Here is a 27,855-nt window from a genome sequence, read left to right as displayed (position 1 = left end):
CCTTGCAGTATTTTAACTGATGTAATCCCTTTTTTTCCTCCTCCCTTTGCATCTCCAGTGTGTGGAGGAGCTGATGTTATTTCCTTCTCTCCTCCTGCAGCAACTGGAAGCCACATTATTGTGTCTTCTGCTTCTGCTCGTTTGCTTTCTGCCTTTCATACCTTGTGGCGTCCCTCCCTCTCTCTAAATTCACAGGGAAAAACCTGTCCTAACACAGGGAACAAGAGCATTTCCTGGCCTCCCCTTCTCCTGCCTCCACAGGGACCCTGACCCTCTGAGGTACCCCAGAGGAGGCTATTCCTGATGGACTGATGGAGGGTTGTTGTTTACCCACAGTTCTTGCAGCCCTGCTTGTGTTCAGGCACCGTGGCCCAGCACCAGGAAGGGTTGGGTTGTGTGTACCCATTTCCTGCAGAAATTACAGGTTTTCCATCATAATTGGGCTCTCCTGCTCCTCCGCCATTCTGTCTCTGTGCTCAGGTGTTTTCATTACCTCTCTGTACCTCCCATTACCATTCCTGTGCCTCTCTGGCCTTTGTGGTGTTCTTCCCTTGTTCCTTTTGATGCTGGATGTTAAACTATGTTCTTCCTCCTTGTCTGGGATTGTGTCCTCTGCTCCTTGCCTGCTGTTGTTTTGAAAACCTGTTCTGCCTGCTCCTCCTGGCTTTCTGGTCTGTGGGATGGAGGAGTCTTGGCTCCTCTGAGCTGGGCTGCCTCTGTTTGATCCTTACCCGAGTGTGGAGCATGAAATGGATTGCTGGGGAGCTGTGGGGAGGCTGCTGTGGGGAAGCTGTGAGCTCAAGCCTGGATCCTCTGGAGTTGGATCTGTGCTGTGACCTGTTTCTCTCAGGCTGACCTTGAATGTTTTCCACAGCACACGATGCTCTGCAGGTGCTGTAAATTCCTTCTGCTCAACCATTTCGTTCCAGCAAGCTGCTTATCAGGCACTCTTTTGAAAACTGTGTTCATATTTCATACACACAATTATTCAGCAACTATAAAAGGGGAAATTTCCTATTTATAGCACAAGGACCAGCATCAAATAGGACACTGAATTCTCACTGATAGAGGAAGTGACCTGTTCTCTAATGCAGCAATATTTCTGCTGAAAAGAAACAGCATCTTGAATGGGGGGAGGGATGAAAGCCCTGGGCCATCTCTTTCCATTAAAAATGTGCTGCAGTCCTAAAAATCTATCTGCCCTTCTCCCTTCCCAATGAAACCATCGGCGACAGGGATTGCAGGAAAACCTTTCCCTGTGGCTTTGTGGTTAGTGGTGATGAGCCCACTGACTCCCGATGGTCTGGTTTAGAGCTGGTCTTAAGTTTCTGATCAATAACCTGATCTCTGACCTTGATGTGGGGGTGAGGAGAAGCCACTGCAGAGATGTCTGTGGGGACTTAGTGCCATGGCGGTGCTCATGTGCACAGCCCCGAACGAGCGAGCACGTGGGGCTGGGGAACAAAGAACTGCCTGGGAGCGAGGAATGGAGGGAGTGGGAAGGTGGGAAGAGCTCAGGGGACACGGGAGGAACTGCTGCGGGTGGGGTGAGAGCCTGTTCGCTCTGAGCCTGCTTCCCCTGGCTGCCTCTGCTCTCCCTTCCCTCCCAGGTATGTTGAGCCACAAGGCCACCACTGGCCGATCCCTGCTGCTGTCCCCTGCCGCTGTCGCCCTGTCCCTCCCGCGGCCTCTTTAGGACGAGCTGCAGTGGGTGATACCAAGCGAGGCCCTGGGAGGTGGAGGACCAGAGGATGGGATTCCCCTCCTGTCGCTGTGGCAACGCTGGGCAGGGAAGCAGCAGCAGCAGCGGGATGCGATGGGCGGCTGCGTGGCGTGGAGGGTGCGCTGGGGAGGCTGCGGGGGCCGGGCTGCGCTGACATCACGCGGGGAGGTGGCGCAGAGGGAAGGGGAGTGGGGAAGGGAGAGCGGGGAGACTGCGGAGGGGAGAGCGCGGCACCGGGAGTGGGCTCCGGGGACAGGTAAGGGATGCCCGGGGGCAGCGGGGCAGGGGAGGGGGCTCCACGAGCTGCTGTGGGATCAGCGCCTGCCTCGGCATCTCTCGGGGTGATGGGGGATGGCTCCTGGGCAGCGGGAATGTTACACAATGCCTCAACAGCCTGGCACAGCGGGGCTCGGCTGTGGGACAGTGAGGCCAGGTCAGAGCCCAGCTGGCTGGTGCAGAAACTGGTGCAGATGCTTCCCCCAGGACAGCAGTGTGTGTGTGTCACTGGTGCTGTACTGGAAAGAGCCAGGAGTACCTGCACTTCCAGAACAGGATAAAGGGACTGGGGAGCAGCCCTGGCCCCTGGCTGGAGATGGGGAGCAGAGTTCTCCCTAGGGATTAGAGCACGGATCACTGACGAAATGAATCAGAAGTTTGAGACTCCATCCCCCGAGCTGCATCTATCTTGGAGGAGGCTGTGAGCAGAGCTGGTGCACTGGGACCGAGCCCAGCAGCGCGTTTGTGGTGGGAATCCTAAACTGCACATCCCCAGCAGCCTCAGCACTTACCCTGCCTGTGCAGCACCAATAGTTCTGGGGAAGGCAGCCAGGTGCGTGGTTACTGCCAGGAGCTATCTGGATGTGGATCCTGGGGATTTGCAAACCCAGAAGGCAAAATAACAAAGTCCTTGAAGCCTCTCTGGATGTTGTGTTGCCTTTCAGCACAAGGGTTGCATAACGGGATCTGTTTTGTTAGCGGAGGGAGCAAGGGTGACGGTCACCCCTGTGCCCTGCAGCAGCCCAGCAGCACCTGGGTGCTGTGCTGGCCTGTGGTCCCAGGGGGAATTTCATCTTTCCTCTAAATCCAAGAGCTGGGCTCGTTCCCTGATGCTTGTGGGTTCCCAGCCCCGATCCCACAGCAGCGGGGCATAGGGATTCTCCACCTACACTTAGGCTACACAGCCTTAGCAAACTAGAAAATGAGTTTGTGAGCACCCCACTCATCTGTGCTGACCTGATTCTGGCCTGGCAGGATTCTCAGTGTGTATCTGACTGAGGAAAGCACATTTGGGGTCAGAAGCCCAGTGCTGGTAACCCCTGTGGGTGTCAGAAACCAGTACGGGGGTGGAGATGGAAAAGGCACAAAGTAGAAACCTTGCTTGAAATCTAAGAACAGGGAGAGGCCAATGCTCCTGTCACGACCATTTTGTTGAAACAACGCATTTCCCGAGGCATTTAAAGGGCTGGGGGCTGTGACCCAGTGGGGCCATGGAGAAGTGTAGCCAGAAATGCTTGAGAATATAATTGCAACAAGAAGCATGAATATGCTTTAATTAGGGAAGCGATTGCTGTGTGATGAAGGATCCTTCCCCACCAAGGCACAGATGCTGGGTCTACTGGGACCATTTGGGAGTGGCCCAGGTGGCCATACTGCTGCTTATGGGATGGAAACTGCCAACAGCAACAGCTTGTGCTGCTCTGTGGGGCTTCTCTGGGAGCAAAGGGTGGGAGCCCCACACTTGGAGGGTGACAGGCAGTGCTGTCACCCAGGTGGCTGCGGGGCCAGCTGCATTCCAAGCCTCTGGCATGGGCGGGCAGGGAGGGGAGGGCCCATCAGCTGCTCCGTGCCAGCCCTCAGCTCTGCCCAGGGCAGCTGTGCTGGGAGGGAGCCAGCTCGGGATGGGCCCCGGCGCTCCAAGTGGGACCTCGCTGGGCACAGCCTGAGCTGGGCTCCCAGGGCCAGTTTGGGAAGGGTGCAGGGAGGAGTTAACGCTGCTGTTCTGCAGTTTCATCCCCGAGGTTGTGGTTCTGCATGACCAGCAGCGGGACTGCTTCAAAGTCATGTTCCAACTTGATTTTTTTTCAAGGTTATTCAAAATTCAGTGCGGGAATGGCACCAGGACCTCTCACAAACAGAAAGGCCAAGTCACCCCCTCCTAGTCCTTGACCTTCTCCGTGGCTCAGCTGGCTCTCCTCGCTTTCCCCCATACTTGCCTACACTGCAAAAGCGATGATCATGTGAATATTACAAAGCCTGACATCCGCACATCAGCTGCAGCAGCTGAGGCTCTGACATGTTCCCGGTGCCTTCGTGTGACCCTGTCCCCACAGCCATGCTCTGTTACCTGTGTGTTCGGCCCCACCACAGGCTGCCACTGCCAGGCACACAATAATACAGAAATACAATAACTGGGAACTTGTGCTCCCTCCTGGGAAAAGTGCTGTGGATCTGTGAGCCTCTGCAGAGACCCGGAGCATCGGGAAGAGCTGCCTTTGTGCCAGTGGCCAGAGAAGGCCCTGGGAGCTGAGCCAGGTCCTGTGAGACATTTTAATCCTTCCTGTTCCACAGTCTATCTGAGTTACAGGATCTGCTGCAGCGAAGGTTTTCCCGTTCCTTTGTCAGGGGCACTCACATGCACCTACCTTGTGTTTGTTTTCACTCCTTATCTGGCACCACTGGGAGCAGGCAGGGCAGCAGTGCAGCAAGGACAGTCAAGGAGAGTGGGAATACACATTCCCACTATTGCCTGGCCAGCCTGGAGTCCCCTGGATCCTCTCCCTGAAGCCAGGCTGAATTTTCTTTCTGCTGAGGTAGCTGTTTGTTAAATAGTTGAGGTTACTTGAGTAATCAATAGTTCTCTGGCTCCCAACAGAAATGTTATCCCTTTGGCCAAATCAGCTTTTCTATCTTTGCTATAAACCTGCTCCTGACTCTCAGCTCTCGAAGGATCGAGGCACATTCCTGATTTACCCTCACAGAACCCCACTCCTCTTCCTCCCTCCTGCCAGCACCACTTTTTCTCTCTGAGGTTAAGCAAGAAGGGCTGGGAGCACACGGAGAAATCGCTGGAGTCATTGGACTCTTCAGTCTCAGCCCTTCTCTTGGCTCTGCCCCAATAGCTCCTTCTCTGTGCTTGCTTCTCTAAGGAGCGAGGTGAGGAGAGTCAATATAATCCTCGTGGCCAAGGGCATTGCTGACATAAGTCCCAGTCCATGGACTCCGAGACAACTTGGCTCAGCTGCTGCCAGCTGAAGAAAAATTGTTCCCATCCCACAGCAGGAGCTGCATCCCAGAGAAGCAGGGCTGGAAGACAAGGCGCCCATAGTAAGGTTCCATGGCTGCAAATAAATTTTCCTTGCAAACAGGCAAAGGCACCGACTCCCTGGAGCTGGAGTTCTGGTTCCACCCCAGCAGCCAAAGGCTGGGCTGTGGCTCTGGGCTCCAATTTCCTGTGACTGAAGGAGGCCACGAGGTTTGTTCTGCTGCTGGGGCAGTGGAAACAGCCTTGCTGTGCATTGTGAGCATCTCTGCACATCTCTGTTCTTTCCAAACCAGAAAAGGTCACAGAGACCCAAGAGAAACCCACTTCCCTCCTTCACTGAACTCCTTCTGCCTCGCACATGCTTTTGTTGCCATCCTTTGCTTGCCAAAGGCAGGAACAAACACTGGGGTTTGGCAGGGCTCAGAGCCTTGGCGTGTTGGATGGGAAAGAGGCATTCTTGGTCCTCAGCCCGGGGACAGGGCTCTGCTCCACGTCCACTGCCAGATTTTCCAGCTGCGATTTTGCTGCTCATCCCATGCTGAGGGCACCGTTCTGGGGCTTGGGAGCACCCCTGGGTGCTGGGCTGTGAATCCTGCAGGAGATGCATGGAAAGGGGGAGGGAATAGCTGGAGCAGGACCCAGAGCTACGTGAACCCCTGCATGCTGCTGCAGCTGAGCTTCATATCCAGGGAGAAGCGCAGGAGTCGGCGCTGCCCTGAGAGGCTTTTCCCAAAGAATGATTCCAGGGGAGCAGGGGAAGGCAGAAGGAGGCCATGTAAAGCCAGGCTGTCTCTGCTTTGGTTAAATAGGGCAGGTTTTGCTGACAGCTCCTCCTCAGAGACTGCAGGGAGGGATCCTGTAACTCAGGGGCAGCTGGGAGGCTCTTGGCAGCTACCGCTGTTTCAGTGTCAGGCCCTGGACTTTTCCTGGTGCTCGGGGGAAAAGGGATGGCAGCCTGGATCAGAGGCTGGGCAAACGAGAGGCTGCTGCCTCCCTGTTAGAAGGATGCTCTGGGACAACAGCAGGGCCTGATTTCAGAGAAGCATTTGAGGTCTCAGTGTGCACTGATCACCCCAGAAACCTCCTACTCAATTTTCTGCTGTGCACAGCCCAGCCTGAGCTAGCACAGGGGGCAGTTTGCTCAAGCCCTGGTTAAGACAACCCACAGATGACAAATCCCAGAGAGGGACGAGTGTTTTTCATGGTGGTGAAGGGCTGAGGGAGAGGAAGGAGGGAGAAGAGGAATTTTCTGGCTGTAGTAAAGGTGGGTTGTGCTTGAAGTTAGAGAGAATGGGCTTGTGGTCATGGCATCAGGCTGGGGAAGGAAGGCATGGGTCAGCAGCAAAACCCAGCAGAGCAAACCCAGTTTGCCTTTCTATGCCGGCCCAGGAATGAAGGACAAAGTACAGCTCCCCCTCCCTTTGCCCACCTTGTTGTGCTGCAGAGAGAACAGAGCACAGGCAGATTGAGCCAGGCTGAGAGCAGGGGCCTGGCAGCCAAGGGTGGTCGGGCTGGGGAAAGATCTCAGCTGAGACAAGGGAACCCTGAGCAAGCACATGTTCAGTGAGAGGCTCATTCATTCCCCACCTGGTTAGTGCTGGCTCAGCCCTCTGGAAAATGACACACGTTTTCCTTTCCTTTCCTGCGGGGCCACAGGGCTGTGCTGGGAGCTCTCTGCTCTCCCAGCCCTGCTGCAGGCGAGAGGTGCTGCTGGCAGGGTCCAGAATCGCTCTTCTTTCCCCTTTCCACAGCTGTTGCTGGTTATGAAAACGGGAATGTTCCTCAGCCAGTTCTTGGCAGGAACTGCCCTTTCCAGGGCTGACTGCATGGGCTTTCTTCCTTTTCCCACCTCCTGACAGCAGTCACAGTTTTGGGTACGTTCTAGTCTTGGCAAAGCACTGCCTTTCCCTGCTCCTCTTCCTCACATGACACATAGGAGAGAGAGGCTGTGGCCTGTGGAAGGGGAATGTTTGTTCCTGGACTGAGATCAATACAATTCTTGAGCCAGTTCTCTTCCCAAAGCACAAAGAGAGAAAGAAGTAAAGTTGGGATCAGTCCTGCAGTGGGGATTTACACCCCGAAGTGTCAGTGTGTTCCTAGCACAGAGATCCTGACACCAGCTCTCCTCTTCCCAGTGCAGGATGGGGAGCACATCTTGCAGGAACATCAGGGCGTGTTGTGGGAAGTCATTATTTCTTGTCACATCTGAAGCAGAGTGTCCACAGCACAAAGGAACACTGGGCAAAGTTTAGGGAAGGCAGGAAGGAGACAGCAGAGCCTGTTGCTGCTGGAAGCTGAGGGTACAGAGCTCAGCAGAGGGGTCCAAACACCTCTGCAGGCAGCGAGACTGAGCAGGAGTTAGTACAGATATCAGCTGCAGCAGGGTAGGAAACCCCAGGGTTCAGAGCTTAAGCCAGTTTCTAAGAGAAAAGAGCAAGACTAGCAGGAAAGGGGAACGACTCCAGGCCAGCTTTCTGGCAGTGCTGGATACTCAGAGGACACTGATGGCACAGAAGGGGGTGGGTTTGGGCCACATCCTAGCCAGGAGCTTGAGAGTTCCTTGGAAAACCCAAATAATTCAACTGAGCTAACTCAGAAAGAAGTGGTCTGGCTAAGGCCTAGGTCAGTCTGAATAATTCCTTCCACTCCCTCTTCCGCTTTTGTGCAGCGAGGCAGGAAGCTGAAAATTCCCTGCCTACTTTTGGGAGTGCAGAGGTCAGTGAGCAGTGATCATCCTGGTTCTGAGGAACAGATGAGTGTGTTAGCACCCAGCCCTGCCCTCAGCTCCCTCCCTGACTCCTCAGCACACAGCCACAGAATTTCCTGGCTTCTTGTTTCAGAACTCAGGGAAAATTTCCTGCCACCAGCACTGAGTTAAATTCAAAGTCGGTAAATTCAGGAGGCTTCTTGCAACGAGGCGCTAACCTTTGGAATTGCCTCAAGAGTTGGTAAATGATAACTGGCTTGGAAAATCCTGATGGTTTTATGACCTTTCACAATGTCTGTACTTCTGTACCCAGATAAGGGTCACCACACTGCTCCAAGGCATGACCAGGGGGATAAAGGAAGAATTCTCTTCCTGTCTTTCCCTGTCCTGGTGTGACTGCCATTGCTCAGCTCCATAAAGCACAGGAAATCCCCCAGGCCGGAGCAGCTTGGCTGGAGCGCTGAGCTCACCACACGGCCTGTTCCCACCAACCCCACTTTGGGATGAGAATTCAGGTCTCTCCATGATCTCCTGGCAAGTGAGGGAATGAGGATGTGGCCATCACCAAAGGGGCTTCAGAAGACCCTGCTGAAGGCAGTCGTGCTCTTGTCCTCATAAGTTCCACAGAGACCTTTCCCTTCCCTGGTGCTTCGTTGGATTGAAGCCCAAACCTCCTTGGAGGCCAAGCAGCCACGGGGAAAGGCTTCATCCACCAGTGCCCATGGCAGCAGGTCCCAGTGGTGCTCAGTTCACTGGAGCTTTCTCCCACGAGCAGGTCACTGTGAGCAGTGGATTATGCCCTGGCAACAGGGACACTGCAACATGCAAGCCCCGAAACTGCAGCGCCTGCTCCACTACACAGCAAAATAGGTCGTGCATCAGCAAATGAAAAAGGACAGATGGTGTCTGCTAATACAGCTTAGTTTATGGCCTGCAGGATTAACTCACTAGTTGTCATGTCTGCAGAAAATAGGAAATGGGTGGGCCAGCTGAAGGAAACGTGTGGTGTGCCCAGCCCTACCTGTGCTGTGGGATGCACCAGCTGGAGAGGATGTCAGAGATCCTGTGAGGTTTTGAGATGCTGCTGAAGGGCTGCCAGTGTCTTTTGGGGGGTCTGGGCACTGGACACAGTGCCTTGTACCAAGCCTTCCCGTCCACCTGGGATTCCCACACTCCCACTACAAAGGTCAGCGCTGCAGGGATTGATGCTGAGCCGAGCAGGGATTTCCAGCAGAGACAGGGACCCCCTCTGTGGTCTCTGCTCCAGCAGCTCTGCAGGAGGAACCCACAGCTTCCTGTCCTCTGCCAGCTGCAGGACAGCCTCCAGTTCAGCCTTTTGAACTCCCAAGCACCCACGTGTCTGCAGGAGTAAGACAGAAAGCTGAGGCAGAAGCCTCAGGTCTTTTCAATGCCTTCTCTGTGACACACTGTTCTCCTTTCCTGGAAACCAGGCCAGTGCCTCACTCTGTTCTCCTTGTAGAAATCCAACCCCGTGCCAGAGCTCTGCCTTGTGCATCTGCTCTCTGAAGGGCAGAACAAATTCTTCCTTAGCTCTCCATGAGTGCTCCTCCTGAAGATTTCACCTTGATCTTGCTGCCTTTACTGTGGCCAGGTTTGCTCATGTCCTGCAAGACGCTGAGCATCCCCAAAACCAGCTGGCATCAGGGAGACACTGGGTTCCTGCCATGCCATGCCACGCCATGCCATGCCATCTCTGTGCCTCTTGGCCTTCTGCTGTCACTGGTGTTTGTCAAACCACAGCCAGCCACCACAGGTACTGGGGTTTTCTCCAGTGACTAATTTGCCTGTGTTTATGCCAACACCAAACACTTAATTGTCTGTTGAATGACTCAGGTGAGGAGGGAGTCTGGCTCCTTCCTCCTACCACAGGGATCTGGCCAGCCCTATCCTGATGGCAGCACCCTACAGTGCTAAACCTTCTCAGTTATAAATCCCCCATCATTAAGGGTAGCAGGTCACTGCTAAGAGTGACTTGAGAGCGGGGATCATTGTCACTTCTATCCCCAAAGCCGTTCAGTGAGCGTGGAGGTGAATAAAGAACACAGAACAGCCTGTGCTTTTATTACAAAAGGAAATGCTGCTTTTGTAGAGGGGAAAAGCATGTCAGATTACTATTATAAGCAATTGCTTAATGATCCCTACCTTTGCGTCACTGCTGAAGTACATCCGAGTCCCTTTTTGGGGTCTCTCCTCACTACACGTGTGTCACCAACGGGGCCAAGCCCGTGGCCATCCTGGCTGCTGGAGCCCTGGAGGAGACAGGATGGGGGAGCTTCGTGGGCATGAGAGCCTCCACATTCTTCCCCCTCGAAAACTCCCCACCTCCCACCTCTTATCAGCTCCTGACAAGACTTGCCATGTGTGTAGGCGGCTCCCAAGCTTACAAGATGATTCCCCGCTCCCCCCACCTCCCATCCATGAGAGGAGCGCTCAGGATTTCGGGGAGGGGGAGCGCAGCGTTCCTCCGGCTGTCGGCCTGTTCTGCAAGGCCTGTTCTGATGCTTTCAGAGAGCTCCATGTGGTGACTCTCTCCCAGGATTTCACATGACAGCCTCTTCCCCGGAAAGTCACAGCAGGGAGTGGAAGATTGCTGTGCGTGTGGGTGTTAGGAGGGAGCAGAGTGGGATGGGGAGATGGAGGGGAGAGGAGGTGTAACCACAGACTAAACCAGAACAAATCCTCTTGGAAGAGCCTTGCATTTCTGATCCCAAGGCTCCCATCTCCTGCCTCTTCCTCTTCATTTAAAAGAACGTCAATCCTTGTTAAGTCCAGCAGAGGAAAGAGGAGTCAAGCAGAATCATCTCGTTCCTTCCCTGAACACATCTCAGGGGACCAGGAGAGGCAAACAGAACACGAACTAACTGGATAGAGCCAGAGAGCGTGTGCGGTGTGCACACTGGGGAGAGCCCTCCCCAGCCACTGGTGTCTTCCCTGGAGAGACGTGAAGGGCTGTTAATGACATCTCCATCTGACAAACGATCACAGTGCATGTCATTACGACCCAGTGCTTCCCCGGGGCCCTGGCAGAAAATGACCCCGATGAGCTTCAGTTCTTGCAATCACAGCTGCTCCCCGTGAATGCTCAGCGTCCCTCCACGAAGAGCTCCAGGCTCTCCAGGGGTTAAGCCTTGCTGAATGCCTCGGGCAAGCCAAGACTGACATCCCTGCTCTGGAGCTGGGACCTGAGAAGAGGATTAGGGAAGCCCACGTGCCCCTGGCACAACTCTTCAGGGCAGGGAGCTGGGGGGAGACCTCGCACTGCACCTCTGAGAGGTTTAAAATGACCTCTGTGCTACTTGGATCTGTCTGTCCCTCTTGTGTTCCTCCAGATGCTGTGAGTGCAGCACATCTCAGGTGGGTCTCGTGGTGGGTCCTCAGCAGAGAGACCCCTGAAACTGCCATCTGCATTTTGGCATCCTGATGCACCTGGACCCCTTTAACAGCCCTGGCTGTCCCACCTTAATAGGGCCAAAGGTCTCAGCCTGCCCAGCAAGACCAGAGCTGAGTCATTCCCGAGTGTCCCTGTGCAAAAACAAGGAAGAATTCCTGGTGTAAAGCTGCTCCCCTCCTTCCCGCATTTCATCAGCAAGCAGCAGCACGAGCTGCATTTCCTCTAAACTCCATCTGCTCTGCAGTGCAGCCTGTCCCCCTTCAGTAAACCCCCATCCCTGCCTGGGAAAAGTAGGGGAAACCCCGAGGAGACCCACGGACTTCTAGAGAAAACAGCCAGTGCTGGGGAGGGGTTCACACCTCAGTGCCTGAATGAGCCGGAGGTTTAAGGCAGATTGAATCTTTGTGTGTCCTGAAATAGCTGCTTCAACACCCGCTGTGTCCTGCAGGCCAGGGAGGAGAGCAACAGGCAGGTATTTACCATCCCTGTGATAGTCGGGTAACCAGGAAGGGGGGGACGGTGAGCAAAAGGGAAGTGGTAGGAGCTGGAATTTCAATTTTATCGGCTGCAAACCCAAGCCGACGTGTCCCACCGCAGCGATATTCCCGGCCAGGCACACCCCAGTTCCTCCATGCAGTGTGACTTTCACAATCCCTTCCCAGCAGCCTAGCCTCTGCTTTCACTCTCTGAATTACCGAGGGAAATTTTCATTACATCACCAGAGGCTCTTCCTCCTCGACAGCGACAGAGCTGCCACTCTTCTTTGCAGGGGGGGGTTTGGGGCTGTGGGTGACGAGAGTATTTCTCTGGAAAGAGAAACACCTCCCAAAAGCACGTCCAGCCCAGCTCGGCCTCCCCCAGTGGCTCCATCCAGGCTGGGAATGGCACTGGGCAGTGCGGGGTGGCTCCAACCGGTGTCTGGACAAAGCCTTCTCCCTGGAAGCCTTCCTGAGGGATACGACGCTTTCAGGCAGTTTTAAAAGTCGCCTGTGCCAAATCCATCGGGGTCGGAAGTCAGCAATCTTCCAGCTTTCTGCCAGCGTAAGCAAAAGCAAATTTGCCTATTGGAGCTGGGATTTGCAGAATGATTCGCTGCAGCGTTTGAATTCCCCCCACGCCCCCGCCTTCTGTATCTTTTTTGTTTGTTTGTTTTGGGTTTGTCTTTTCAAATATTCCCCAGTTTAACGGTCGGGCTGGTGGCAGCTTCCCCGCAGCTCTGGGGAGGGGCTGATCTGATCGCACTCCCAATCCGGTGACCTTCCAGTCAGCCTCTTTCCTTTCCTCCCTGGCAGCTTGCTTTCCTGCTCTCTCCTTCCAGTTCCTGGCTGTTTGTTTTGGGGTGGGTTTGTTTGTTTTGTTTTTTTTTAAATCAAAACAAACTACCGGGTTCAAACTGCTAGTCAGGAACACGCTGAGCAGGAGCCTTTGCTCCTGGCAAGAGCTGCGGAAACTCGCCATGGAGAAACACCTCAGCCACGGAGAACTTGTTTTTTAAGTAGCTGGGATGTCTGGACCACAGCAGGGTCCGGACAGTTGGAAATCTGTGTCTCGGAGCTCCATAAAAGCACCGAATTCCCTCAAATATGGCAAGAGCTCTGCACAGCTTGGGAGCAGGGAAGATGGCTCTGAAGTCACTCGGATTTACGCTGGCCACCCCCAGCCCTGTTGGTATCGTGATTCCTCATATAAGGCAATGAAGAGTCATTTGTGCCCCATCAGAAAGCCGATGCTTTTCCCAGGAACTCCAGATGGTTTTGCTCTCTGTCTCTCTGTGTCTGCACTACTGGTAATTCAGGCCTGTCTGACATTAGCTTTTGAGCTGAAACCTTCCCACAATTAGTTACAGTCTGTGCTCCTGCGCTGCAGAGGACGTAGGTCTGAGCTGGCAGAGCGCTGTCTGGGAGATCCGTCCCACACACGAGTCCTGTTCAGGTTTCTCTATTTCAGTCAAGAGTGTGATTTTGCTAGTGAAATCATCAAAGCAAAGACAGTCTCTGCTACAGATGGGCAGCGACAGCCATTTGAAGATGCCTCATACCTGGCTCGTCTCAGACAGGAGTAGTTTCTTGCAATATAATCCCATTTTACACCAATATAACATCTCTCCCTTCTTCATCTGGCCCTCCTTTCCCAAGGAAAAGGGTCCTTTTCCTCTGGGAGCTCCATACCACAAGTGTCAGGGAAATGTTAAGAATCTTCATGCCTGCCCAAGGACCACAGCTCAGCAACTCACTGCTCAGGGACAACGTGCTCCACAAACACCCTCGTAGCATCCCTGCTTCTCTTGGAGCAGAGCTGTTTGGCCCTTGCCAAATTAACTTGCTAATTAACAGGGTTTTTGATCCCAGGCAGGAATTTACCACTTTGAGGCCAAACCTAAGTGTGGTCCAGAACTTCCAGCTGGTCCAAAGCCCTGTGTGCTGTGGCAGGAATGTGAAGAGCTGACAAATGTCTGGGGAATGCGATCTCCGGGGAAGGACTTGGGTGTAGCAGACATCTTGGGATAAGCTGTGAGGGAAGGTGTATGGCAGGCACGGAATTAATGGAGAAGAGCACAGGGAAAAGCAGGATTGCTGCAGGGCATTTAGGACAGGAGGAAGCTTCATTTGTGCTTGTGATTTACTCCTTCTGTGCCTTCATCCACCCATCAGACAGGGAAGTGTCATCATTATCCCCACTGTGCCGACAGATCTGGGGTCTTTGCCTACAGCAATCCAGCAGCACCAGCACCAAAATCCAGGTTCCTTGTTCCCACCCCAGCTCTTGGAAGGATCTTGGCAATAACAATTAAACAAACAGGCTTTGCTGAGAGAGATGATTTCAGGATGGCGATAGCTGGGAGACAGTGATGGAGCCACACTTGTCACATGAATAACCACAGTCTGTCCAGTCAGAGCTGACAGTCTCAGGCAAGGCAGCTCCTTCTGTGCTGATTTAAGAGGCTCTTCATAGACACAGCAGATCTTTCTGCTTCACCTCCCCTGCATAATAAGAAGCAGCATCCTTCCTGTTAGTTTATCTGCTTTTGGATGGGATATGAAGCTGGCAGACCCCTCTGGGCACGGGGGAACCCTGGAAGGAAGCGGAGGCTTTTAACTTTCTGCATGAGTGCAGTAAGAATGTGGGTTGTAGTTTCACTGCCTCTAAACCTGGCACTCGGGGAGGAGTTCCCAGCTGAGTAAATCTTTACATGATCTTCAGAAACATTATCAAGGAGGGACACACAGCGAGGGACAAGGTGCTCCCCTAGGATGGATGGATTTAGAGGGGACTCCTGAGGTTGTAGACACCCCTCTCCAACGAGAGATGTTAAAAAACAAAGTGCCACAGGGGTTTTTTTAACAGAAACCTTTTTTTTCTGCACAATCCAGCCAGGAGATTTACCCCATTCCAGGCCCTGGGTGAGGCAGCCATGGCAGTGCTGAGTGAGGGCAGTCAGGGGCTGAGGGGAGATGGGGAGCTGAAGGGAGAATCACAGAATAGGCCGAGTTGGAAGGCACCCATCAGGATCCAACTCCTGGCCTTATGCAGGACACCCCACGAATGCCACCATGTGCCTGAGAGTGTTATCCAAAGGGAGATAGGACATTGAGGAAATCGGGGTGCTGAGGGGAGCCAGGGACTGCGGGGAGGCGGGTGTTGAGAGGAGCCAAGGCGCTGAGGGGAAATGGGGAGCTGAAGGGAGACGAGGGTGTTTAGGAGAGATGGGGGCACTGAGGGGAGCCGGGGGTGCTGATGGAACCGGGATGCTGAGGAGAGTTGGGCGCTGAGGGGACATGGAGGCGCTGAGGGGAACCAGGGACTGAGGGGACATGGAGGTGCTGAGGGGACATGGAGGCGCTGAGGGGAGCCAGGGGCTGAGGGGACATGGAGGCGCTGAGGGGAGCCAGGGGCTGAGGGGACATGGAGGTGCTGAGGGGAGCCAGGGATTGAAGGGACATGGAGGTGCTGAGGGGACATGGAGGCGCTGAGGGGAGCCAGGGACTGAGGGGACATGAAGGCGCTGAGGGGACATGAAGGCGCTGAGGGGAGATGGAGGTGCTGAGGGGACATGGAGGCGCTAAGGGGACATGGAGGCGCTGAGGGGCGGGGGGCACTGAGGGAAGCCCAGAAGCAGAGCGGAGGCTCAGCTTTACCTCCCTGAGATGTTTCAGAGCCACTTACGGCACCGCAGGCTCCAGGGCTGCCCGGGGGCGTTGCCCACAACCGAAATGGCGGCGGCGGCGGCCGCGCCCGGTGCGGGGCGGGACGAGGCGGGGCCGCGCTCACCCGGCCCCGGCGCCGCTTTCGTTACAGCGCGGCCGAGGCAGCGCCCGGCGGGACGTGGCTCCCGGAGCCCTCGGACTGATCCGCTGCCTCCACCTCAGCCTCCACCGCCGGTGACACCGCCGGGCCAGCTTCGCCGCCATGGGCTCCGAGCGGGACTCCGAGTCGCCGCGCTCCTCATCCATCCACTCGGCCGCCGCCAAGTGCCCCAAGCCCGGCCGCCGCCGCCGCCTCTCCTTCCAGAGCGTCTTCTCCGCCGCCGCCGCCTCCGCCGCGGGCGGCCGCCGCCGCGCCAAGGCCGAGCCGCCCCCGGCCGCCCCGCCGCCGCCCCCCGCCGCCCCGCCGGCCCCGCCACCGCCGCCACCGCCGCCCCCCGAGGAGGCTCCGGTGGTCCCGGAGGGCGAGGAGGAGCTGGAGTGCCCGCTGTGCCTGGTGCGGCAGCCGGCGGAGAACGCGCCGCGGCTGCTGTCGTGCCCGCACCGCTCGTGCGGGGCCTGCCTGCGGCAGTACCTGCGCATCGAGATCACCGAGTCCCGCGTCAACATCTGCTGCCCCGAGTGCAGCGAGCGCCTCAACCCCGCCGACATCCGCCGCCTGCTCCGCGACTCCCCGCACCTCGTCGCCAAGTACGAGGAGTTCATGCTGCGCCGCTGCCTCGCCGCCGACCCCGACTGCCGCTGGTGTCCCGCCCCCGACTGCGGGTGAGTGCTGGGGGACGCGCTGGGGTGGCGGTGGGGTGCTGCCACTCCGCCCTAGGACAGCCCGGGGAGAGAGGGACCTGTTCTTCTCTCCATCCTGGGATATCCTGGGGTGCTGCCACTCGGCCCTAGGACAGCCCGGGGAGAGAGGGACCTGTTCTTCTCTCCATCCTGGGAGATCCTGGGGAGTGGGGAAGCCGCTGTCCCCGTAGGATGCTGTCCTCTCCATCCTGGGGCAGCATGTGGAGGGGGAGATCCCTGTCCTCTCCATCCTGGGACAGCTTGGCAGGGCAAACCGGCTGTCTCCTTAGGGTGTTGCCCCATCCATCGGTCCTAGGCTGTATTGGGGAAAGGAGACCGCCGCCCTGGAGGGATGCTGCCTGTCTCCAACACGTGCTGGGATAGCTGGGTGAGGTGGAACACACTGTGGGTTGCTGCCTATCCCCAGCAGGTCCTGGGGATGGCATCCCATCTGAGATGGTCCTGGGACTCACTGTCCTGCCCGTCCCGACGTGGGTCCCCGGACAGCACAGGGAGGGGTGGCTCACTTTCAGTGGGGTGCTGCTGCTGATGCACTTCTGGTCCTACTGTGTCCCATGAAGAGCCCTCGCTGCAGGGGTTCTGTGCTTATCTGCAGTCTGTTCGGGACAGCTGATAGACCTTGGGTACCAACATTCCATCCATCCCTATTATCTCTCCAGAGCACCAGGATTTGACCTTGGGGGTTGTGAAAACACAGCCAAATCGGGTAGGAGTGATACGACTTGAAGAGGGCTTTAGCTGAGCCATCGTTCCCCTAATTTAACAGAAACGGTTTTTTTCTGCACAAATGGGAAGTGTGGAGTTTCCCAGCTGCGTGTTTCGCTGCCTGTCCTGGGGACAGGGCATGGAGACAACACTGCAATCTCCAGGAGTGGGGAAAAAGGAACCGTAACCTGTCCCTTTTTCCCAGGGAGGACGTGAATACATGGCAGAGAGGAGGGATGTTGACTCACTGTCCCTTGCCCAAGTGAGGAAACGTCTGTCTGTCCAGAACTCAGCCCAGCCAAGCTTGATGACTGTGTAGTTATGAGCGTGTTGCTTTCATTTTCTCTTCCCTTTTCTTTTAAACGAGCTCTGTTAGGTTTCTGTTTTGGGCGTGAGCCAAAGCTGCCTGGAAAAGGGCTTTGTCGGGGAACTTAAGAGAAGTGCTGCGAAGTTGAGCTACGACTCAGCTTGGATGGCAATTCTGGGTAGCGAGAACATGAAAGGAAAGTCTGACCTAGTAGTCGGAATGGAAAAGGTGGTGGGAGGGTTGTGAAGATTTAATCAGAGCCCTGTAATAGGCATCCTATGCAAAGCAGTGAACCTGGCTCAGGTTACCCATTTCACGGCCTCTTGAGCATCCTGTATGAGGGCTTGTTCTTTCAGAGGGTGAAGTTAACAGCAAACAGCACCTTTGCTCCTTTCTGAAGCCAAATCAAGTGCGAGATCTTGATATTTCAGCAGCGCCGGGGGTTGAGATCAGGGAGATAGAGCAGGTTGTGCTGCCACGGAGGGAATGCCTCTGCTGGTAACCGGCTGGAGAAAATCAGGTTCCTGCTCACCGAATCTCAGCTCCTTGACTGTTGTGATGGTATCTGTGCCCAGGATAAGGTGTACAAACAGCGACGTCACCCAGGCTGGCTGGTTGGAAGGAGCCAGCTCCAGCACGGGCGTTGCCTCTGTGGCAGCAACGCAGCCTGAGCCTGATCCCTTCCTCTGGGGGGGGGTTCGGGCAGGCTGGTGTCACAGGCGGCTCTTTCTCTGGGCTAAGACCTCCTCCCTGGTTAGTCAGTGAGCAGGATGAGCCAGGTGACGTGCTGGCATCCTCCTCCCAGCTGCCCAGAAGAGCAAGAAGCGACCCCGGGGCTGTTGGAGATGTTGGAGACAGCTCTCGTGGACCAGCGCTGCTGGTGTGTCTGTAGCACTCGAACAAAGGCTGTTGGAATCAGCCCTCCGGCAGGGAGAGGAATTAATCACCCTATTCATTCTTCCCAGCAGAGCTTGTGTGGCTGTGCTTATGTAAAATCAGGGTATGAATTATTTACAGCGGGCTTTCCCCGCTGCTGCTGTAGTAGTGCCGGAGTACGGAGAGCGTAGGGCTGGGGGCACGGCTGAGTGATGCTTGGCACTGAATGTCACCCACCACTGTCACCGAAACCCCGGGAAAAGCAGAAACTCCCCAACAACATCTTTCTAGTGTCAGAGAATCAAGGCGTTACTTCATTGTGGCCGGGATGTGCCATAGAAATCGTTTCATCCACACATGCCCGATTTGTGCAGTGAAAATCCTTCCATCCCACCTGGTTCTTTACCAGACTTTTCACATATTTATACATTAAAGACCCCAAAGAAATTCAGGTTCATTGGTCTGAAATCACACAATGCTTAGGATTCGATCTCCTGTTGGTTATTGATCCCTTCGATGCTAATTTGGTCCTCATTATTTGGTTCTCTTATCGATCTTTTCCCAGACCAGGTGTCTCCAGCCTCAGCAGGGGGTGATGTTTGTTAATGTCCGTTTATCTCCTCTGTATCTTCTGGCTCCTCCCAGTCTGTTGATGTTCAGCTTATCAGGCCTCACTGGGGCTTTTGAAGAGAAACTTCACTTCCCCTCCCCTTGGGCAAAGGTGAACAAAACCCCTGACTGAAGTTAAGAAAAAAAAAATTTTAAAAAGCTGAAAGTTGTATAATTTCCACCACCACCAAAGTGGGCTGGGTATGGCCCTGGATGTCACCCCCACCGAGGTGCTGGCATCAAGGTCCTGTGACAGACAGGACCCTAAAAACATCCTGTGCATTCCTAAATGAAAGAGCCTGGCTGTGCTGCCGGGGGGGAGGAGGAGGAGGAGGAGAACACAACACCGGTGCGTGTTGCCATGGAAACCCCGGTCAATTGATGCGCCATCAATCGCAAAACAAATCCTTTTCTGTGTTTGCAGCTTCGGATTTTTTTTTCCCCCCTTGCTACAATCAGGTGGTATCGCTGTCTAGTGTTTGTCACACTGCAGCCTTCCCAAAAGCTTGGGAGGATAACAGAACCTTTGAAGAAAACGGAGCTGTGTGGGCTGAGATCCGTGAATGGGCAGGAGGAGGGAAGGAGGGAACTCGTGGCCGTCCAAGGAGGGGGCTGGAAGCGGAGCTGTGCGATTCCTAGGGTCTCAGGAAGACACTCACATTGCTTCCTGGGGAAAACTCAGGGAGGAGAACTCACTTTCCTCTCTCATCTGCTGGGAATTGATCCTGGAAATGGCCATTTAAGCCAGCAATGTGTCAGAGGTCAGTGGAAGAGGAGAGCCACTGTCTGTCCAGGTCCTGCCGTGACTATTCCTCAGCATTTCACTTCAAAACTCACTTTCTAGTTGACCTTGACGTGGAGATGTGTTATTTTTTTCCCCAATACACAGTCCTGGAGCTTCTTTCCCCACAGCTGTGGGCTTGTGCATGATATTTGTCATTTCAGCTCCAGCAATAAAATATAAATGCTGATGGTTTTAATTTCTTGAGTGTTTAAAAAAACCCAACGTTTTGAGCGAGGAGTTAATTTAGAGTGTGGGGTTGCTTAATATATTACACTGAGCTCTCCTAGCCTGCTGTTATGGTTTGAAATAGCAGTGTCACAACACAGCTGGGCAGATGAAGCTTTTCCTTTCTGTTTTGCCAAGGGCAGGCCTGGAGGATAGTGGCAGGGTGAAGACATTTAGTGGAATATTCCTTAGGCAAGGTGCACAGGAATTAAGTTTGTCCCTCCCAACCCCCTGGGCCAGCTGCATCACGGAATTATCATATAGGAACAGAGTGGTTTGGGTTGGAAGGGACCTTAAAGTTCATCCAGGTGTGGGCTGGGACACTTTCCACTAGACCAGGTTGCTCCAAGCCCTGTCCAACCTGGCCTTGGACACTTCCAGGGATGGGATTTTCCCATCTCTCCTCCTGCTGGGCTCAGGTGCAGGTGTGTGGATGCACAGGTAGAGCTGCAGTCGTTCCTCCCGGCCCTCAGATGTTGTTTCTTTGGCGATGATGTCGTAGCCTGGCAGGATGAAGTTGCTCAAACTCCCACGGGGTATGAATCATTGTGGTATGACACACTGAGCGGCTCTCACGCTGCTGCCTCTGAGCAGAAGAGGCAATACAACTCGAGCCACACGAGCTCTAAATATGAAACCCTAAATAGGAGTTACTCTCCTCTGACCACTAACAAAAATACTGAGGATGAGCAAGAAAAATACCCTTTTGCCATATGGGTGTCGCAGGACGGGGAAGGCACTTCTGGAATTGCTCATGGCAGCCCCTGCCAATGGAAACAGCCTCATCCTCAGTGGCTGTCGGTCAGATTTCTGCAGCAGTGCTTGGTGATGCTGCTTAGGTTCCCTCTTCCTTCTGGGAGTGTCACACCGCTGTCACAGTGAGCTGCTTGGACTTGGCCTCTCTCTCTGGCACAGTCGATTATTTCACTCCAATTTCGGCTTGTTCCAAAGGCAGGGCATTGTTCTTCTTCACCCCTCTTTGGAAGAGGAAGCTCTGTGGAGATCAGCAGGAGCTCGCTGGTTGACTTAGCTACATATGGAACTGTTACTCCACTTTTTTAGAATCATTCGGTTGACAGAAGTGGCCAGGACAACCTCAGCTTGCCTAGACTCCTCTGGACCACACAGCATCCACCCATAGGTCTGGCCTAAGGAAGTGAGGGATGTGTGTGCCTGGAAAGAGCAGCCAGAGCCTGCCCTGGGAGGAAACAGCGAGGAATTAGCTGGGCACACTGGGCCAGACAAATCTGGCCTGTGTGAATTGCCAGTGAGAACTGCCAGCAGTTACTGAGGAGAGAACTCGGCATCTCAAGCTGCCTGCATGAAAGATCCTGCCCTGAGTAACCCAATTAGCACTCTTTAATTTCAAGCCCTGCAGTTCAAGCCACAGGCCTGGAGAGCGCAGGAATGTGTCTGGAGGGGAGGCTGCTGCACCAGGGATCAGGAGTGAGATGGGGGAGGTGGGCTGGTGGCTCTGGGTGTCCTGCCCTGCTCGAGCAGAGCAGCTCGGGCACTGGACAGCCTGAAGGAGAGGACTCTCACTCGGTAGCTCTGTGTTTCAATTCCCACACTGTCTCCTCCCCGCAGGTACGCGGTGATCGCCTACGGCTGCGCCAGCTGCCCCAAGCTGACCTGCGAGAGGGACGGCTGCCAGACAGAGTTCTGCTACCACTGCAAGCAGATATGGCACCCCAACCAAACCTGCGACATGGCCCGGCAGCAGCGGGCACAGACCCTGCGGGTACGGACCAAGCACACGTCGGGCCTCAGCTACGGACAGGAGTCCGGGCCGGGTATGGATTTACCCCTTTTTCATAAAATATCCCAAGCTGGGACAGACCCACTAAGCTGCAGCTCCTTGCCCTGCACAGGACAGCCCCAAGAGTCACACCCTGATTTTTTGGTTGCTCAATTGTGTGTTTGTGTGTGTGCTGAGAAAGAGGCACCTCAGTGCACACCTCCCTCCCCTCAAAGCCAGCGCCCCGAGTGTCTCCAGCAGCTGTGAAACTCACGAGTCATTTCCCCTCCTCCTGTGTGTTAGAACACATCTGATCTCTTCCAGCAGCACCAAACAGATCAGTAGGTGATGATGTGCTTTGGGTCCTTCTGTGTCACGGCAACTCCCCTCACCCGCCCCAGCTCTGCTTGTGGCTCTTTTGATCTTGGATGTTCTCGCTTTTTTGCTGATCTACACCCTGAACAAGCAGTCACTTTTTTACCATTGCAGCTTCAAAGCTGCCTGGTGTGGTGGTGAAGAGCAGCATTCATGGCCAGCTGGGTGTGGGGAGCTCTGCTCTGTGCACTGTTAGGTGCTGGTAATGGCAGGTACCAAAAAAAATGCCAACCCACAGACTCCTCCGCTGCCTGCTGGGAGCTGCTGTGTCTGCTGAGTTTGTGTTCCTTAAAAATAACTCTATTGACTCTGGAAGTGGGCAGTGAGGCCATTTTTCAAAGCCCTGCCCTACCCCCAAACAAAATACCCTGTTTTTCCTTCTATGTGAGGAGTTTAAATGTTAATTCACTCCGTGTGGAGCTGTCGTTGGTGGTTCTGGGGTGGCTTAGTGGTGTGCCAAGGTCCAGCAGGCCCCAATTTAGAGAACCCTAAGAATGGACAGCATGGATACTGCCCCAGCCAGCAGAAAAACCCAGTGTATGAGTTTTTCTATCCTGTTAAAAGAGATCCCTGCCAGGAAGGGCACTTAGCCATGGAAAGGGAGGTTTTTGAGACAGTGGTTTCTCCCCACCCCGCTGTGCTGGATCCAGCCTGGTGATTAATAAGGTGTGAGCTGGGCTCACAGCTGGATTTCATCTTGCTGAGCTTTGCAGGGGCCAGCAGAGCCCCAAACCACGGCACAGCCATTGCATAACCACGGTCAGATGATGCCTGAATTACGGAAGGGATGAAAGCCCCTTATCCTGCTCTGCCAGCAGCAGGCTGGGGCCTGGGCAGCCTCTGCAGCTGTGCATGGCTGCAGCCCCATGTCCCCTAAACGCCAGGTTTAGGGTTTCTCCAGTGCCTGTTCTCCCAGTTGTTGTGTTTTTCTTGGCCCATGAATCATCTCAGTGGAGCAATTCAGTCATGGCTCGTTGTGCTGGGCAGGTAGGACTTGTTCCCTGTGTTTAAACCTGTTCTGGAATACATCCCATTCAAGATTTAGAACAAGCTTTTAAGAGCAGCTCTCATTCCCAGTCCCTGCTGCCGGTGGGGTCTGCCACATCAAAATCACCTCCTCTGAGATGAGCTAAAGCCACACCACCCCCCGTGAGCAGCAGCGACGGTGTTGTGCTGCAGAGAAAAGGAGGATTTCGGAGCGTGACGAGATTCCTTTGCTCTCACAGCAGAGATCCCATCTGAATTCCTTGTTTCCTCCCCTGCAGCCGATGACATCAAGCCGTGCCCACGCTGCAGCGCTTACATCATCAAGATGAACGACGGCAGCTGCAACCACATGACGTGTGCCGTGTGCGGCTGCGAGTTCTGCTGGCTCTGCATGAAGGAGATCTCGGATCTGCATTACCTCAGGTGAGCAGGGCAGCAGCACGTGCCTCTCCCAGGCTGCCTGGAGGAGTTCACTGCCTCCCTTGGACTTTCACCCTCCTGCTTCAGCGATCAGCCGGTGAAATTTTATTGTTTCTGACCCAAAAGGGGTGAACTCCGTTCCTGCTTCGCAGCATTCGGGTGTTTTGCCCACACACCAAAACAAAAGCTCCTGATAGAATTGCTTTTCAGAGCTCTTGGTGTACTGAGTATTAAACGTAGACCCAGTAGTGTGATATTCACCTTTTGGGGGGGAAAAAAAGACAGAAAACTTATTTGTGTTGTCTACCTGCTTCTTAAGTTCTGGCTTTTATTCATGTGCAAGTTGAATTTGGGTTCTCAGGAACATTTAGGAATTGCTGGCATGTTAATACAACTTTTTTCCCTTCCCATGAAGCCCCTCTGGCTGTACATTCTGGGGCAAAAAGCCATGGAGTCGTAAAAAGAAGATTCTCTGGCAGCTGGGCACGTTGATCGGAGCTCCTGTGGGCATCTCCCTCATCGCTGGCATTGCCATTCCTGCCATGCTCATTGGCATCCCTGTGTACGTTGGGAGGAAGGTGAGTGTGGGGGGCAGAAGGGTTTGGGCTGTTCTCTGTGCTGACCAGAAATTTAGAGCTGATAGGAAGGGTGGATCTTGTCAGAGAACCAAAATTCAGTTTTCTCTTCTAAAGCTTCTCTTATCTCCTGGGCATTGTGTGGGCAGGGGGAAGGTGGTGGCTGATAGCCCTGGTAGCCCTTTGAGTCCTCCCAAATGCGTTTTGTGTTTCTCTTGTGCCTCTGCCTTGAGCCAGGAGCACCCAGGGGGTCCCTTTTGAGCCCATCCTGTGATGCTGAGGGACTCTGAGGGACAGTGGTTGGACCTCGAGCATCACACTTTGCCCTGCAGTCACTTGTGTTTTGGTGCTGAGCCCAAACTCTGTGGTGCTGTTTGGGCTGGCAAAGAGACGTTGAGAGGGCAGAAGTGGCACATCAGCCCTGCACTTGTGGTTGCTTCTTTTTCTTAAACACAGAGCCTCCTGCTAGGTGTGCTCTGTGAGGAGATCTGTGCTCAAAATGAGGTTCTTCAAGGCTTCATGCAGCTGGCAAGGCTGGAAGATCACTTTTTCATGTCCTCTGGGTGTCTGCTGTTCTCACCTGGTGCTTTTCCTTCCATCAGATCCACAGCAGGTACGAGGGGAAGAAAACCTCCAAGCACAAGAGGAACTTGGCCATCACTGGTGGGGTCACCTTGTCTGTCATTGCCTCCCCAGTCATTGCTGCTGTCAGTGTTGGTAAGTGGGCTCAGCTTTGTCCTTTCTGCTGGCCCAGTAGCCACTGAGACAAGTGGGTAGCCCAGCCCTGTGGCATGGGGGTGGCCACAGGGCCGTTTGCAGAGTGCAGCTGTGTGTGGGTTTGGGCACAGTGCTCTGTCTCACACCCTGATGTGCTCCAGCTGGCCCAGAGCCAGCACAGGGCTTGTCTGGAGCACCAGTTGCCTGTGTCACATCCCATCGTGGAGCCCCTTGTCACACAGAGCTGTCTCTTGTGGTTTGGTGGCTGCTGTCATGGGGGTTCAGCGCTCTTGGGGTTCCCCCACTGAGCACAAAGGACTTCCTCCGCTGTCTGTCTGCAAAATTGTGAACTGGGACCTTTAAAAGCAACAAAAACACGACTGAGAGAGTCCCTAAAAAACCTTTTCTGTCTGCCCAACACATCCTTAAGCTCCTCTTAATTCACCTCATCCTCCTCTCCAGGAATTGGGGTCCCCATCATGCTGGCCTACGTCTATGGGGTTGTGCCCATCTCGCTGTGCCGGGGCGGTGGCTGCGGGGTCAGCACAGCCAACGGAAAGGGGGTGAAAATCGAGTTTGATGAAGATGATGGACCCATCACAGGTAATAACTGGTGAAGGGAAGAGGGTGCAGCAAAATGCTCTTGGGATGAAATGGTTGAGGGTCTTGATCCCTCCCCAGTCTGAGATGAGACATCGCAGCCGAGCGCTCCCACTGCCGATTCCAACCCCTGTGCTCTCCTTCCCCGCAGTGGCCGATGCCTGGAGAGCCCTGAAGAACCCCAGCATTGGAGAGAGCAGCATTGAGGGGCTGACCAGCGTGCTGAGCACCAGTGGCAGCCCCACAGACGGGCTCAGTGTCATACAGGGCAACTACAGTGAGACCGCCAGCTTCGCCGCCCTGTCCGGGGGCACCCTGAGCGGAGGGGTCCTCTCGGGGAGCAAGGGCAAGTACAGCAGGTAACTGGACTGTGGGAAAAGCAGAGAGGTTCCCAAGGCCTCTGTGGGTTGAGTGGGTTTATTTTGGGGAGCACTGGAGGAGTGTGAGTGAACGTGCTTTGATCTAGGGGTTGTGTCATGGTGGTTTTGTGCCGTGGGCTGTTGTGGAATAACCAGTTCTAGGAGATCACAGATTGCCCAGAGAGGTTGTGGGGTCCCTGGAGATGTTCCAAGACCTGTTTGGATGTGGCTCTGAGCAGCCTGGTCTCTAGTGGAAGGTGTCCTTGCCCGTGGCAGAGGGTTGGAGCTAGAGGATCTTTAAGGTCCTTTCCAACCCCAACCATTCCATGATTCTGTTTCTGGAGTCAGTCTAGTTCTTGCAAGGAGGACAGATCCCTGCTGAGCTCCTTGAGACCACGGAGCTGATGCTTCAGCTTAATTGGGAACAGCACAGAGCTCCTGCCTGGCCTGCTTAAAGCTGTTCCAGCCCTGTTATCCCAGCCTGGAGGCTTCAGTGCTTCCTGTTCTCCAGCAGCCAGGGTCAAGGCTCTCCAAGTCAGGAGGTTACACCGCAGTTTTCTTCCCAACTTGCCTGTGAGTCAGTTTGCTGGGTAATTAGAGCCACGTGTTGATGTGGCAGCCAGGATGCAATCACAGCTCTGTGCGAGATCCATGGAAATCAGCTCTTTGCAGGAATCGTGTGAGTCACGGATGCAAACACCGCTTTACCTTCGTCATGGAAAACGGAATGGATTTGCCTAAATGGAGCCAAAAATGAGACTAAATGAGAGCAGCCACTGGGGTTAAACTCCTGTCACGCTGAGCTGTGCCAGCTCACAGGGATTCTCACTTTCCCATGAGGAGCAGGGACAGGTTGGTGCTCCTTGGGGGCATTTCTGAGGAATCCTCTTTGTTTCCTGCAGGCTGGAAGTCCAGGCAGATGTCCAGAAGGAGATTTTCCCCAAAGACTCGGTCAGTTTGGGGGCAATCAGCGACAACGCCAGCACCCGAGCCATGGCTGGTTCCATCATCAGCTCCTACAACCCCCAGGACAGGTAGGAGGACGTGGAATGCTGAGAAGAGCGTTGGTGGAGGGTGTCCTGGAAAAATCCACGCTCTGTGAGCGCTGCTGTGGGTGGTGGGATGGCTGTGTTTGCACCAGGCTGCTCTCCTGCCTGGGATCCATCCTTCTCCTAGCCAAGGACAATTTGGGAGCAGCCTCCGTGTGGGGTGTGGAGGCTGAGGAGGGGATCTGCAGCCCAGCACCTCCAGGGGCTGTTCTGGCAGCTTGAGGGGACTCAGGAGCTTTCCCAGCTCAGCTCCTGGCTCAGCCTGGGGATATCTTGGCTCTGTTGGGAGGATCCAAGGAGAGCAGCGAGTCGTGGGGCGATGAGCAGCACCTTGCTCGTGTTTGGGAGGTGTGATCCTCCCAGTGCAGCCCAGTCGAACCCAGTAACTGCTCCCAGTAAAGTGAGGGTGCTTGTTCCTGCAGGGAATGCAATAACATGGAGATCCAGGTGGACATCGAAGCCAAACCCAGCCACTACCAGCTGGCCAGCAGCAGCAGCACAGAGGACTCCCTGCACGTCCACACCCAAATGGCCGAGAACGAGGAAGAGGAGGAGGAGGAGGAAGAAGAGGAGGAGGAGGAGGAGGAAGAGGACGGTGAGCAGGAGCAGACGTGCAAACACCAAAGCTGTGAGCAAAAGGACTGCATTGCCAGCCAGACGTGGGACATCACCCTGGCCCAGCCCGAGAGCATCCGGAGCGACCTGGAGAGCTCGGACAGCCAGTCGGACGACGTGCCGGACATTACCTCGGACGAGTGCGAGTCCCCCCTCTGTCAGACTGCAGCAGGCTGCCCACAGACCCCCAGAGCAAGAGGTGCCGAGAGCCCAAGTGCCCACCTGAGCCATTGTGCCCAAGCCGAGGGCTGCCGGCTGGACGAGATGGTCCAGCTGGAATGCATCGAAGCCAGAGTGTGACCTGAGCACGCTCCCTGTCACTGCAGCTCCTGGGCCCAGGGTTGTGTCCGTGTTGGCTTCTGTTTGCCATCCTCCAGCCTCGCCTCAGGGAGTTGCTGTTTCTTACGTGACAAAAAAAAAATAAAAGAAAAAGGAAAGAAAAACAAAACAGAACAAACAAAAAAAAAAGGAAATCCCCCACCCTCTTTTTGTTTTAATTTATTGGTTCAAACTCTGTGAGGTGTGTAAGAGTGTAAATATGTACGTGTGTCTGTATGTCTGCAACCATCCTAAGGGACTCTTGGAATAAAGACTCTGGTTGTCATTCGACCTGAATCCAGCTCGTCCTTTCCAAAGCTGCAGGGAAACCTTCCAGCTGCCTTTGCCCACGTGAATGCTCTTCCCAAAGGCTTGGCAAGAGGAGAGGTCTCTTCTCCCTGTGCAGCAGGGCTGGGTACAGGTTAAAGGAGGGGAAGAATGGGGGAAAAAAGCCAAATTTCCAGCTCTTCTGGGTGTGCAGGAGCT

General features: G+C 54.6%; 1 protein-coding gene across 1 annotated transcript; it reads left to right on the top strand.

Annotated features, from left to right (window-relative positions):
* Positions 1 to 1,931: 1,931 nt before the first annotated feature.
* RNF19B (ring finger protein 19B) lies at positions 1,932 to 27,660 on the top strand. Its single transcript, XM_069035986.1, has 10 exons — positions 1,932 to 1,979; positions 15,401 to 16,071; positions 21,204 to 21,409; positions 22,995 to 23,139; positions 23,552 to 23,714; positions 24,314 to 24,428; positions 24,891 to 25,031; positions 25,180 to 25,387; positions 26,290 to 26,421; positions 26,859 to 27,660. The coding sequence occupies exons 2-10, from the start codon at positions 15,512 to 15,514 to the stop codon at positions 27,349 to 27,351; spliced, it is 2,163 nt and encodes a 720-aa protein (XP_068892087.1). The 5' UTR covers positions 1,932 to 1,979; positions 15,401 to 15,511; the 3' UTR covers positions 27,352 to 27,660.
* The last annotated feature ends 195 nt before the right edge of the window (positions 27,661 to 27,855 follow it).

The sequence above is a fragment of the Aphelocoma coerulescens genome, chromosome 23 (assembly GCF_041296385.1).
Source record: "Aphelocoma coerulescens isolate FSJ_1873_10779 chromosome 23, UR_Acoe_1.0, whole genome shotgun sequence".
NCBI classification, from domain to species: domain Eukaryota; kingdom Metazoa; phylum Chordata; class Aves; order Passeriformes; family Corvidae; genus Aphelocoma; species Aphelocoma coerulescens.
This window is presented reverse-complemented; position numbering and strand designations above follow the sequence as displayed.

Excerpts from the sequence above, each read along its gene's own strand:
- RNF19B (XM_069035986.1), top strand. The coding sequence starts at position 15,512 with ATGGGCTCCGAGCGGGACTCCGAGTCGCCGCGCTCCTCATCCATCCAC. Across the intron at positions 16,072-21,203 it reads TGTCCCGCCCCCGACTGCGG|GTACGCGGTGATCGCCTACG; the intron begins GTGAGTGCTGGG and ends TCCTCCCCGCAG. Across the intron at positions 25,388-26,289 it reads AGCAAGGGCAAGTACAGCAG|GCTGGAAGTCCAGGCAGATG; the intron begins GTAACTGGACTG and ends TGTTTCCTGCAG.